Below are 15,110 nucleotides of genomic sequence, written 5' to 3' on the forward strand. Positions count from 1 at the left end.
TAATCTCTAGATTCTTACTTTCTTTTTTTTAAGCTTTTTAGTGGGCACTGTGGTGCTCTGTGGAACTTGGGAGTTATTCTGCAGTACAACAAGGAAGGCAAATGCAGATTTGAGCATCCTCCCTCCTGTAGGTCTTCCAGCCTTGCCCCAGGCCTGGGAGGCAATGGTGATTCCACTTTCCCATAACTTTTTATTTAATTCTGGAGGATATTTTTCAAAGTGATAGTTATTTCTTCCAGTTCTATTTTTTCCATTTTCAATTGCATTGTCTAATGCAAGGATTAGATTCAGTGGTTCCCTTGATGTACTGTCTTCTGGTGGAAGGACATTTAAGAGATAAGAAAGTGCTTTAGGTTCTTTTTTTTTCCTGAAAATTCTTGTATCCTTAGCAGTATTTAAATTATTTCCCTGAAACCCAAACATTTCTTTTCAGTTTTTATGTCTTTTTCTCATTGAATGCTAGTAGAAGAAAATTGTCAATAAATTAATGCTAGTGTTACGTTTCTTCAAATATGAACATTTGTGGATTATTTTTTTTGTACAGGAGTGTATTTTTTCTCTTCTGTCTCATTAGCACAAAAACTAACATCAGCACAGCAAAAACGAATGTTTTAGATTGCTACTGTTTATTGCCTTTCAGCACACTTTAATTAAAGTGGCGTTTGTTTGTCCTATAATATCACCATTCCCTAATCGATGTACTGAGCAAGCACCATGGTGACAAGATAAGTTGCTTTGTTTTGTTCCATATGTCTGTGTTCCAATTTTTCCATAGTTTTAATTGGTTCCCTGCAGAATAACATTTACAAGCATATGGTATGGAAAATGCTGACTGCATTTGTTATCATATATTTTAGTATATTGGTGGCACTAGATCACTAAGCCTTTAAATGTGATTATGAGGTTATTTAATGCATTCAATAGTGTGCTTAAAACACAGCAAAAATCTGCAATGAGCCAAATGGTATCAAGGAAATATGTTTGAATTACTTCTTAATGCTTCAAGGATAGATGGGGAAGTCTGAATCAGAAAATATTTTGTGTAACATCTATGCTGAAACATACTTCATCTAAGACATACATCATCTAAGACATACATCATACATCATCTAAGAGCAATTTGAAAAGGTCTGTAGAGGCTTCTTACCATCACAAGAAGAATGTGCAAAGGAATGTGGAATGCAGAAAAGGCAAAATACATGATGTGTCAAAGATTATTGACTTCTGAAGAAGTGCACTTGCATTAGCTGATGAAACGAAATGCAGCATTGGCCCATGAATCTCATGTGTCTGACTTCGGAGATACCAGCACTACGTTTTTACAGTGATTCTGCTGTGGCTGAAGAGTATCAATCCAAAAGAGAGCACATTGGCAGAGAACCCAGTCTCCTCAGCATGTGTGAAGGTCTAAGATCAACCTGTGCTGGGTTAGGCCTTTTTGGTTGTGCCATGGGGAACACCTGAATGGGTTTGCTTGCTGAAACAAATCCACCAAGCTGGTTTCAGACTGCTCCAAGTAGTTCTCAGTGAGTCACTCTGTTAATGAGCTCTTTGGATTTCATGAGCAGACTGGAAAGTCAGACACAGCCCAAACAATTGCAGAAAGAGTTCGGTGGTCGTGGAGTTTTCTGATGCATGAATTACATTCTTTGCGTATGGCTACAAAAGATATTGTATCCCTTCTGTCCCAAGCCTGAATTCAGCCCAACTTATTTTTATCTAGGATTCTAAATAAATGACTTACCAATTTCTTGTGTTTTTGTGTCATCCATATATGGTAGATGAATCCATGTTCTAAATTTGTTAGTGACTAGGCATATGCTAAAAAGCATAAGAATGTTAAAATTAATGCAAGAATGTGATTATGCATTTTCTGTTGCTCATATGCAAGTCATGTATGGATCTGGTACTAGTACTATGAGGGTGATTCAAGGATCTATACAATATGGATATAACCAATTGCTGTATGAGTAAAAAGGCAGTGGTGTCTCAGAATGGGGCGTATGTTTCTCTTTTTGTAACATTCCAAGTGAGAAAACAGATTGTTTTGTAAAATCAAGTGACAGTTTTATTTTGAGCATTGATTTCTTCGTGTGTTGTCATTTCATTAATAAGCACAATGTTGCAAAATAATTTGTAATCTGTGCTCAACTTCTGCAGCAAACCCATCTGACGTCTCTCACAAAGACACCTGGACTCAAGCTTATTATAATGAGAGAATTCTGTCATGGAAAGAAACTGTCAATGATAGGAAGAGACTTTTGGAAAAATTATTTTGGGGAATGGTGTTTGCAGCAGACATAAAGGACAGCAGAGAGGTGCTGTTGACTGGTTTCTGACTTTTAATGGGGAAAAAGAAATAGCAACTAAAATGGTAGTAATGTTTTTAAAAAAATAAAGGAACAACAACAAAAAAACCATTTCTTTCTGAGGCAATCAGTGGAGAAAAAGCTGAAGAAATTTTAGAATTATGGTATGTTAAAAATCCATTGAACTATTGAATCTAAAAAAGCAAAATTGATTGTAACTTTGACCTCCTGATCATCTCTTCCAGATATGATTTTCTCTCCCAACTGAATGTGTGCAATGTATTTTAGTATAAGTCACTGATGAGAAAATGGTGTCTATGATATTGTTATGAACGTGATCTACTTGAATCACTTAAAATGTAGTTCATGAGAAAGAGAAGACGGAAATCTACACAGATGGCCTAAAACAAAATGAAAACGTGCATAATGTTTTTGTGTTAAAGTGCAGTACAGTCACAAATCTTATCTATACCACATTGATGAAAATTCAGAAGAAACAGAGGTTGCAAAGTGTTACAAATAAAAACCAGAAAAGAACAAAGGAAAAACTGTTTATATGTTATCCATATAAACACACAAAATTCAGTCTCATTATATGATCACCTATGCAATTTATACAGGCTGCTGTCTCAGTTCAGGATGTGGTCTTCTCTGTTCAGTTTGTACTTGTCACCTAAGGGTTACAGTGACTAAGAAACATGAAATTCAGCTCCAAAGGCTGTGTGCAGCACGGTGTTCAAGTGCTTCCTAACTTTTGGTAAATATGTTGTCAGTTGGAAAGTTACGTCCCCCATTGCAGAGAAGTAGCTAAGGCTCTTTGTCACTATGAGGTTCAGATGTCAAGTCCATCAGAGGCAGGTGAATGAACTGCATTATTTGAGTTTGAGTTCCCATGCCTTTTTTCTCCAACAGACTTTCTCTTTGCTCTCTACAATTCATTCAACTTCTGCAGCGTGTGATGTAGGGAATTATTGATACCAGTCACCTTCTGGCACACCACAGAGCAGAGTAAATTAATGTGACAGGAGTACTCAGGTGAATGTGCTCCCTACTTCTACCTCACTTCTTTCTACTGTCTCAGGGGACACTTGTATCCCAAAAACTCTTGAAGGGGATGAGTGCTATCTAGTTTTGTAAAGTGATAGGCAACTCAATCTTGCCTTTGCATGTTAAGTTGGGAAGGAGCGGGAAGAGGAATCATGTAACTTGACCTGAAACTTTAAAGGTGTGCTGTGATTGGCTTTAGAAATTAAAGATAACCTGGAATATGAACGGAGTACATTCTTTTGCAAAGCTGAATTGTTGTATGCTGTGTTGCTGATATGCAGTCGTTAGGTAAGAACACCAATGGTGTGTAGAACACAACTCATTTGCTGTTCAAATTAGCGTAGCATAAAAAGAAGAGGAGAACTTTGATTTTTACTTTAGTAAGCCCTTTGATAGGGAATCTTATTGACAGGCTGTTGAAATGCTGCTGAATCAGGCTTAAATAATCATTCTGCTAGAAACATGTTCCCTTCCCATACTAGAGTATATCCTGTTTTGTCTTGGCAGGAAAGGCAATGAGATATCTTTATTGAGCCTGAGGTCATTTGAATAAGTTTTTCCCCTCCTCACCTTGTTAATCTTATAAAACTAGGTTTCTTTAATTCCCTAAGACAAAGCATATTTAATATCTGTCTGACTTGATGGGAGTTTTATCTTCATGTAACAGCAAAACTGGGATCAAAACATGTGCTGGTAAAGTTGTTTCCAAGATGTGTTTGATCATGGGCTTTCCAATTTGAAAGCTAGGTACTATTGGGTACTACTGTAATTCAGTACAAATGATGTCTTGAAAGCTGTTCCTAGAAATAAAAATTTAAGGAGCAAGAGAGCGTGGACATGTAAAGCTTAGAAAATATGATGGTATGAAGTTTAACAGGGTCAAGTGCTGGATTCTGCACCTGGGATGGAGCAACCGTGGCTGTATGTACAGACTAGGAGATGAGACACTGGAGAAGCAGCCCTGCAGAAAGGGATCTGGGGGTTCTGGTTGGTGGCAAGTTGAACATGAGCCAGCAGCGTGCCCTAGCAGCTAAAAGGGCCAGCTGTACCCTGGGGTGCATCAGGTACTAGGGTCTACAGGGCAAGACCTATGAGTAGTGGCTGAGGTCCCTTGGTTTGCTCAGCCCAGAGCAGAGCAGGCTGAGGGGAGGCCTCATGGCGGCCTGCAGCTCCCTCACGAGGGGAGCGGAGGGGCAGGCGCTGAGCTCTGCTCTCTGGGGACAGCGACAGGACCCGAGGGAACGGCATGGAGCTGGGACAGGGGAGGGTCAGGCTGGGGGTTAGGGAAAGGTTCTGCACCCAGAGGGGGGTCGGGCACCGGGACAGGCTCCCCAGGGCAGTGGGCACAGCACTGAGACCACCAGAGTTCAAGAAGCCTTTGGGTAATGCTCTCAGACATGGGGTCTGATTTTTGGGTGGTCCTGTGTGGATCCAGGAGTTGGATCCTCGTAGGTCCCTTCCAATGCAGAATATTCTATGATTCTATAATGTGTGTTAAATAAGTCTGAAGATATTTCAAGAAGAGGCAGCACAGACTTACATGCGGACATATTCTATAAAGTTAATTCAAAATGAAGACAGTAGATGTTTCCTGTAGGCAGGAATTTGTTCTTTTACAGTGTGGAGTTTGTCTGCAGAATACCAAATCAGAGCTTGTTGGTGATGCAGCAATATTGAACTGAATTCTCAGCAGCAATAGCTGTCTGTGCCAATTCTTGATTAGAAATGACTGGAAAAGGGCACTCATGTCTTGTGGAGATTCCAGGAATGATTTAGGGTCAGGACTTTCTTCCCTGGCTGGTGTACCAGATAGTTAGCCTGCCTCATGTCCATTATAAATTTTGAAGGATTAGTTCCTATGGAATGGTTTGATTCTGGGAAGTGACACTTTTAAAAATAAAACTATTTAGGGAGTTCTTGACTCTTAAATATGACATTTAAAGTATTAACTTCAAAAGACCAGAAATGATTGTTCACCAAGGCTTTGTTCAACTTCTGTGTATAGTGCAGTTGCCATCAGAGATAGCAGTGCAGGTAAGATGTGGTAAGTTGTGTGTATCTAGGCTTCAAGTAAGTTGTACATGCAGGAAAACTAAGGTGTGAAGACCTTTTGCTAGTCATTATTCAATTCATTGTCTTTAATTATCACTTAAATATCTTTATCTTATTAAATACAAATGTCACAACTTACCATCCTTTCCTGACGGTAGCATCGAAGTTTTAAGACCCTTTCACTTATTTTTCTTTGTAAGTCAGTATCTACCCCCCAAAAGCAGATAGTCTAGATTTATATAATTGCCCTTTTGTTTTATTATATTTTATTCTGCCAGTGGGATTGATGTTTCTTATGAAATCTATTTTTTTAGATCCATAAGTAAAGCAGTATTATGCAATACTGATTCAACAGGTAATGATTAAAATATGGCATGCTTGGTATTTATATTTTAAATCCTATTCCTTAAGGAAGAATCAATTATATAATTATTACAGTAAGCTATTGCAGTAAGTTGTACACTGTACTTGATAAGTGTGATATTGCAGGGGTAAAGAAATATAATAGTTTTTCTTCTGTTCTCAAAAATAAGAGACAACAAAAGGACTTAGAGGGATGACAGACTTTTTTTTTTTTTTTCTTCAGGCCTGTATAAAGCTTTCTTGTGAAGAGGCTTATGAAATATTAAAGTAACTCGAACTTGGCATAAAATACTAAATTGACTTTGTCTTGGCTTAAAGCCATCTCTTTGACAACAGAGAAGGACAATCAACTTGAAAACCCTCAGGCCAATGGAGGTATAATACTGCCTGATATTATGAGGCAAATGCATGATGTACTCTGAAATGGCTAATGTACCTCTCAATTGGAGGTACAATTCCAAAGCTACCAAATAGGTACAGAGATCCTCTTGCGTAAGCAAGAGAGTCCAACTCTCAGTTGGAATATTGGTCCTAGTATCTAGGCTTTTCCCCATGCATCTTCAGGAAAGCTCAGTATGTCTCTGCAGCCGTACTCCAGCGTTAGTGCTTTAGCAACAGGGCTGGAGCAGTTTTCAGGGTTGTGCCTGACACTATACTAGCAGTATTGTGCTAGCTGCACTAAACTGTGCAGCTTCTTTTTTATTTATATGCTTCTGTTGAGCCTTCTTTCAAAGAAATGCTATCCTTGACAGTTACTGCACCATCATCCCATGCAGCAAAATGCAGTGATCTTATTGCAGTTGAAGGACAGAAGATCCAGTGAGATTTGAGGCAAAAAGAAAAATAGTGGCTCAGAAAGCAAGGCTGTGTGTGTGTGAAGGGGAGGGAAAAGAATAAACTTTTTCTTTTTTTTTAATTGCCTTGACGCAGCAAGCATTTTTTAGGGGTTCCTGATAATACCAGAAAAAACCTTCAGGATTTCTTGTCTTGCAAGATTGTTTCACCTTCTGTTTTAACGCATAAAAATGGAAGGTAGTGTTTTCTTTGACTGAGGTAGTGTAATTTGATGAATCACTGTAGCAATATATCCTAGCCAAAGTTTTTGCAAACCTGATCGCCAGCATATGCAGCAGTTTTGAATGAGTCAGCAGTTTGGTGCAGGTAATAACCAAAAAATGATGGTTTTGACTACAAATACATAGAGTTGCCGTGCTGATGTTTGTATGTGATTAAAGACAAAACTGGGGAGGTGCCAGACTTGCTTCACTGTAACAAGGTATCAGAAGTGATCTCTTACTTACAGATTACAGAAGTAGCTTAATGCTTGTAAACACGTTTTTTTGAGCACGATAAGTGAATGTTGATCTGTGCATGTCTGATCAGAATTTAGTTATCCTGACTGATACCATCTGAGAATTACACATCATTTCTTTAATTCATTTTATCCCAGACATCTGATGTTTATGCGTTTTAAAATTTATCTTTAATCAAACTGAAGAAAAACCCATTGATGGTAAGAGAGATCAGAGGTGTCCTTTCTAATTTAATTTATGAGTTCAGGTTTTATCATTGACCTCTTAAATGTCTGAATTCTTAGAGAGGTTGAATGTTCATGATTCCTCTCTATGGTAGCTTCAGGAGTCACTTCGATCACTTTTTACAGTCCTATTGCAGCTAAGCTTCACAGAGTTTATGAATCTAAAGCTTCTCCTGCCTGACTGTGGGCTTCTCTGCTAGTGTCTTTTCTTGGCAAGACAGATCATGCCAGAAATTTTGCTGACCTGGAAGAGGAAGCATCCCATCCATGTGCCTGTGTTTCTCCTAGATGGTTGATGAACAGCAGGCTATGCAAACTAATCATGTCTAAGATGACAGAAAAGGAAGCAGTCTTAGAAGCTGAGAGGATGTACTTTAATATATTTCTGTTATTTAAAAAGCATATGGGGATTGTCAAGGGAAAGTCTATGTTATTCCTTGATTTCCTAGGGAAAAAACAAAACAAAAAAACAAAACAAAACAGTAAATCATGTCACAACAGACACAAGCTTATGCTAGTTTCATGTTTGTTCCTGAACCATGACCAGCTGTGGAAACTGAGGATACAGCATTGGAAGAGATGTCACCAACTTAACAGAGCAAACTTTCCAACACGTCTGTCAGAACTGAAGACGTCACCTGAGCTACATTAGGCCATTTCTTTTATATGTTCTTTGAAAACTATCATTTGATGTGAGAGTTGAGGGGGATAATATATTTTTGTTCCTATTATACAAAGAAGGCAGAATGTCTTAGAGAAGAACTGTTTTGTGCAGTGTTCTGCTTGTATTATTTTGAATAATTTCATATTTAAGCCATGAAGGATGAAAAAGATTGTTTTGAGTTCCATTGAACTCATTTTAATCAATATGAAAATGGTTTTGTAACAATGTCTTCTATTATTCCTCTTCATACAGCTTCAGTTCTATCAGTATCCTCCTTCTCACTAGCTTTTAATGTCTTTAAAATCTATAGCAAGCTATGCAGTGGTTATAGACGGCAAGACTTGGTTATTTCCCAAAGACTGTCTTATGATTTGTTTTATCCATGGATGGTGACGTCTTTTTGCCAATAAGAATTAGGTGAGGAAGTACTGACTTCTACAACTTCTAAAATGCTGAAAATCAGACTGAGGGTTAAAAATAAGTTGCTTTCATGGTCCTATGTGCAGAATTGGTAGACAACACCCATTTATGCTAAGATAAATGTCTGCAGTAGTGTTGACTTTTATATCAGTTGCAGTTTGACCGAGCTGATCTTCTACCTGATGTACAGCTCTGAGATTGTCTGTCCAGCACAGGCTATTACAGTATTAAGCCTGCTCTAGCATAACCCTGTGGTCGTCACTAGGCTCTTGATAAAGTATCTGTGCTGTTAGTACAAGAAGGTTTCTTATGTTGAAATAACAGGATGGGGAAGATGCTATCTAGCTGTCTGAGTAATCTAATAGAATATGAAAACATTGCCTGTGATTCTGGCATGGGAGGAATACCCAGTTCAGATAATGAAGATACTTGGAGTAGGAAATATTATCCATGCGAATAGGTTATGCAAGTGTGATCTTTTTCTATCACTGAATTATTTTAGTGGTAATCACGGGGGAATGGGGAGGTAGGTAATTCAATATTAATATACTGACAGTGGTAAGGGAGTACATGCACCTGTTTATGTGCTTCCCCATAGATGTTCTTGTCTGGTCAGTTTTGTATGTGGCAGCTTTCAAACGTTATGCTCCACTTACGTATTACCAGAACTACACGAAGAACTAAGTGGCCAAATTTATTCTAAAATTTCATTAATATCAATTTATTTTATTATTTCTCTTTCATCAATGTATCTGTCTTACATCATCAGAATATGAAGTACAGACTTTATTTCATGTTTTGCTCTGGCCAATTTAACCTTAAAATCTGTGAAATACAAATTTGAATGAGCTTCCTTTAATAAGAACACATTTTTATCACATATGATAAGAATATAAGTTTACTGAGAACAGCTGCTTGATGAACACAGAGCAAAGGAATTACCGAGACTTCTCTTGCCCACAATCCAGCAGGAAAAACTAATAAAAAAATCAAATCCAAATAAGATCATTCACTCATCATAACTGCAATAGCTGCAGTATTTTAAAGCATGAAAAATGAAGTTGGTATCTAGAAATTAAATTTTGTTTTGTGGAAGGGAGGGGAAAAGTGTACACATCTACAAATGTGTATATATATATTTTTTTCAGTAATTTGGGATAATTTAAGAAATAAATGAAGGATTTTTATTCTTTTTACTTATTTAATATAAAACAGCTTACAGGTTGACTTTGTATTTTAACATTAGTGGAATAGGTGTCCTATTCTATTAGAAAAAGCCCATTGCAGAAACACTTTGCTAAAAGCCACAAATGAGAGATTAGGGAGTGAAGTAGTGTAGTTTTGTTCAAGTGAACAGATCCTTGCTTAGGGAAAAGTAGTGTCATTAAAATAACTGATTGTAATGGATGAAACAAAAAAAAAAATATACTCTTTGGAGAGACGCGAGAAAGGTGGTGTGCAAAAGAACCGGCTGAACACCTTCAGAAATTTGTTCTTCATTCCCTTTCCTTTGGGAAAGAGTTGGCAGTAGCTTGTAAGATACCTCTACTGTATATCCGAGTGTTTTAGGCAGAAATATTCAGGAAGCCAGTGGTTGTTCAGAGATGTAGTGCATTAACAGCCTGACCAACAAATGCACCCTCTTCCTGATAGTGTTCCTACTGTTGTATTAAAATCCCAGCTCAAAGGCTCTGTCTCAGAGTTCTTGTTAAGCTCTTGAGAACAGGTTGAAGAAATGGACTGTCCTACTTTTTGTTCTGGTTCATTTGTGTTGATGAAATATTGTTGGACTTAAAATATAAAAATCAGCCGTTGGATGGCTAGTTTACCTGTTTGGGTCATAGAAGAGAGGTGGTCTCCAGAACTTTCGTGCTCCACTGTGCTCTCTTCAGAGCAGTGCTTTCCTTTTTTTTTTTCTTCAGATGTGTAGGCTTCATAAACTTTCAGGCTTTTAATTCCTTTTTTTTTTTTTTAATTAATCTGTCTGCATTCTTACACCTAGGAGGTAAAAGAGAGTTGGAATGTGATGGCACATACAAATGAGTGAAAGATGCTTTTTTATTATTTTTTTATTATTAGTTATTTACTTATTTATGTGAAAACTTCTTTAATCAGCTGTGAGGACAAATAAATTTTTCCATCTTTCGCAGTTCTCACACAATTTTCTGCTGTTTTAGAACTGCACTATACCTCTATAACAGAGCTACTGCTAACCTGGGAGACGTAAAAACATGTGTGCAGATTTTAGTGCTTGGGAGTGCTACATCATGAATTCTAAAGACAACACCAAAAATTTCTTAATTTTTCAAAACAAAACAGTAATGTGCCTGATGAATAGGGCTGACATTCATCACTGAAACTCAGATTACTGTTGAGTGTCCTTGGCAGTTGTATATGAGATAGTATTTTGTGGAATATGAGCAACAGGAATCAAATCATTTTATAGGTAGAGGATATGTAGATATAAAAATTTTCAACACATATGATGCTGTTCTGTATTGTTTACACTCACTTCAAAAGTTGAGTGACTTTGTAGATTTAATAATCAATTTGTCAATTCACTTCATTTCCTACTTGGTCTAGGTTATATAATTTGTTTTGAGGAAGCTGAAGAAAAAGACTTCTACACACTAAATAATACTTAAAAAAAAAAGGCATGAACTCATGAACTTGATTTTCATTCTTTAGGGTGGCAGATTAGTGAGAAATGTATACTGGCAAAGACAGTGTGACAATAAGCACATGATAGAAAGAAGGAAACAGAGTTTACTGCTGGTGAAGACATACAGCTTAAATGAACATACCTATTCCAAACACTGTCCTCTCCAGAAAGCTGTCTGTCTTATGTAGTTTATTTCCCAATGCATGAGGAATGGAGAATAGTTGTCCTGGTTTTATTATCCACAGATATTTTGATGGCTGTGTTCCATATAATGGAAAGAGAACAGAGTCTCTTCCTTAGATTCAACTAGAGGTAAGATTTGACACAGAGAAGAAAGGTTAGTTTTTAAAAAAATTGCATGGTTATAGTTATTGGGGATAACGTACTAATTATATCTTTCTATTGAAAGATTAAAATTTAACTTGATAAAATGCTGAATCCTAATCCAAAATAACAGGAAGTACATCAGCCTTCAGACGATAACACAAACAATGTTCGATTACGTATATTTGGCTCTGAGCTATCTACCTTAGTGTCAGTCAGATAGGTTTCTCAAATTAAGAAGCATAGCTTTAAAATTAGCTTTTATTTTAAAATAATAAAAAATATCATGTTTCCATGCAGCTAGATTGACATTGTGATGTGTACAAGAGAAAAACATCATCTCACATTTTGTGTTTGTGCGTACAAAGAAGATAGACACTTCCCTGCAATATTTTTCTTCCCTGCAGTTGGTGTAGCCTTTCTCTTCCTTGTGTTTGGAAAGCTCCTGATGTTATTAGATGCAGAACAGACTCAGTTCCTGTTGACAGTGAGGAGAACTTGAAGACCTCAGTGATTCATATAGTCTGTCTAGCTCCTAAAGAGTCAACATGAAAGCCTGACTCTTTAGAACTGACTCTGATCAGTAACTTTGTCTAGTTACTGATTTCAGCCAAGGAGAATAGGGGAAAAAATAGAACTTAACGCGTAAAGCTTTCTGTGTGTATTTTCACACTCTTTGTGACTGCTTTCTTATGAGATCTGTCAGTTGTTTTCAAGGGATTTTTCCACGTATACATGATGCTGCTTATCTGCTACTTTGCTGCTAACTGGAGCTCTGTCAGGTTACTCCTCAGGTTCTGACCTAGGTTTCTTACAAGACCCAAATTTCTTTGGCTTTCTTGGGAGCAATGAAGCCAAGGAAACATGTAAGCGCATTCCTTGAGCAAATTGTGGAAAGTGTTCCAACTAAGGACACCAGCTGGATATTTAATACGTCTTTTGAAGTGTGCTGGTGATTGGGCTTTGCTTTTTCTTTTCATTGTTACTCATTGCAAATGTCTTCTATTGTGTTACAGAACAGGAGCAAGCACCTGGAGAAAGTCCATGTTGTTCTTGGAAATAAATCTTGTGATTTGGACTCTCTTATTTCTGCTCTGGCCTATGCCTACTTTCTAGACAAGGTAATGAGAAAAACAGGGGGATCTTAACTCATTTGCTACAGCTTACAGATTTCTTACTGTTAAGTCGATTAAAACATATCATAAAGACATTATTCTGGACAATGACTTTGTTATAATCAGAGGTGAGATTTTTAAAGAGAAACAATCTAAATTTCTTTCCATACAAAAATTAATGAGACGGTATTAGGTGGTATATTCAATAGCAGCAAAATATTACCCCAAGTAATTGCCAGCACTTGGTCTAGGTATCAGTTACACTTGATTTAAGCAGTGCACAGATTTTCTGCACACATTTTCTGTGCTGGAATGGATTACATCCACAAATTTGCAATATAAATTACAGAGCTTTAGGTGACTGCGTTTATTAGGTTGTTGATTCATAGGAGTCAAGAGGGATCTTTTTTTTTTTTTACTATTTGTTTTGAAAGTTGCACTTGTAAGTACTTACTCATTGTGATCATGTTGTGCTTAGCATTGTATGTGCATGTTGTAAAAGACAATTTTAGAAAATGACCTGAAGAATGTGATATCTTAACAATCACAGTCAAATGATATTATATTTAAGATCTTCTCCCCATTTCGAGAAAAGCCTCATTAAATGAAGGGGATGACTTCCAGGCTGTGATTGAACAGGTGATATCCTGCTGAATTCCATACAATCAGGAGTTTATTGAGAGAAGTAAATCATCTTGCCTGAATGTAGATGTTGATAGCTATTCATCCGCATCCCATGTCACAAATGCAAAATCAGTGAAGTTTGAAAGGCAGAGTTAGATTAGGTTTATCAAGGCTTTAAGCCAGGCTCCCATGAATTAAAACATTGTCAATTTGCATTTACTGAATTTTAAGAATGCATTTTTTTTTCCTGAAAAACTTGTGAGATTTTCGAAAGTATACGTCTTTTTTTTCTTTTTCTTTTTTTTTTTTTTTCCCTTTCTAGTTTCCAAAACAATTCTGCAGGAGAATTAATTCTGCAGAATTAACAATTCGGCACATAAGAATTAAAAAAAAAAAAAAAGAGTAAAAAGTGATTTATAAAGAATGAAGTAAAGGGGCAAAAATTAAACAGAAAATCAGATTGTTTCTAGATGCTCAGTCTGTTAAAACATATCTCTAATAAAAATCAAGTCTCATTTTATTCAACTCTGACAAATGCATGTATATGTTACAGGTCAGTCCTCCTGATGTTCTTTGCCTACCAGTGTTGAACATACCAAGAAGAGACTTCAGTTACTTCACAGAGACAAGATTTATATTGGAGGAGCTGAATATCCCGGAGTCATTCCACATCTTCCGAGATGAAATCAATTTGCACCAGCTGAATGCTGAAGGGAAATTGTCTTTAACACTTATAAACAGCAACATGCTGACAAGGTATTGCATTTTAGATACAACAAGATGGCTTACGTGGGTTTGAGCTGTTTCAAAAATTACATTTTACATTTTTTCTGAATTCATATTTATATCACTATGTTAGCACAGAAAAAAAAAAAGGAATTTAAAATACATTTTCTCTCCCATTATGCCCAATACATGTGACGATATAGTTGTTTTACCATCACTATTGATGATTCTTTTTTTTTAATACCTTGTATTTTCACACAGCTTAGACTAAATATTTTAATTTTGTTTAAATAGTCCTGAGGTTTCCTGTGACCAGCAAATAAGAGATCAGATTTTTTTCTTTTTCTTAGTTAGCTTTCACTGAGGGAATTAAAGCCCTCATTGATGTGGAGATGGACACAACAATTGCACATGTGCTGTTAAGATCCTCCTGAAGATAGACAGAAGTCTGAGACATTTACTCGACAGGCAACATTAGCTTCAAGTAAAGCTAAGCACAGAATAGTAGCTGTTATAAATACAGCTAGAAACAGATCAGATTCTGCTTTTACATCATCAGTAATTTCACAGCCATACAGAAACCATGGAATTCCTTCACATTACAGCATTTTTCTCAAAACATCCTCAGTGCCAGAGGCTCAGAGTTGCTCTGTGGGAGACCATATTCTATATACCCGTCCTTAAGAGAGAAACTTTATAAGCCCATGGTGAGCAGAGGGAGCTGCTTTATAGTGGTCTGCCTGTCTTGCCCACAGTGAAGGATGTTGTTTGCTTCTAACTCTCTTTAGAACCTCATTTAAGATAAATAACATGCTTCCTGTGTGCTATAGCACAACTATTTGGGAAATAAAAATAAAACACCCCCATCCTACTCTGAGGTATTTGTAGACTAGAATAAAAGTAGGGAAAATCTGAAATGAGAAATATGTGTAAATTTCATATTGGTTCTCTAACAACTGCAGGCAACTCAGTACATTGCTGACTTTCTCAAAGAAAAATTATCCATAATATTTGCTTTTTGCTACTGTCCCCTCCTGTGTTTCTTTCTTCTAAAGAATTATGACTATGATTTTATGTTAATAAATGTAGTTTGGCTTTGTTATTACTACTAAAAGCCAGAACACAAAGTGTTTAAATCCAAAATAAAGATCTTTTGCAAATTGCCAAAATATTCAGTGGTGAAATTCCCAAATCTCCCCTTCATAAAGAGTGATATTTTCAATACATGTAGAAATATTTTTTCCAGATTACTAGATTTAAAGATTTT

At 36.7% G+C, this 15,110-nt stretch overlaps 1 protein-coding gene across 9 annotated transcripts in view; it reads left to right on the top strand.

Moving 5' to 3' along the window:
* Window positions 1–15,110, top strand: part of PRUNE2 (prune homolog 2 with BCH domain) — a 139,298-nt gene that overhangs the window by 18,420 nt on the left and 105,768 nt on the right. For all 9 annotated transcript variants that reach the window (XM_080574511.1, XM_080574513.1, XM_080574512.1 and 6 more), the window contains exons 2-3: window positions 12,395–12,499; window positions 13,671–13,873. In XM_080574511.1, coding sequence (XP_080430637.1) covers window positions 12,395–12,499; window positions 13,671–13,873 — 308 coding nt within the window. The remainder of the gene's footprint in view (window positions 1–12,394; window positions 12,500–13,670; window positions 13,874–15,110) is intronic.

Source organism: Anser brachyrhynchus (genome assembly GCF_964034855.1).
Source record: "Anser brachyrhynchus genome assembly, chromosome: Z".
Taxonomy (NCBI): domain Eukaryota; kingdom Metazoa; phylum Chordata; class Aves; order Anseriformes; family Anatidae; genus Anser; species Anser brachyrhynchus.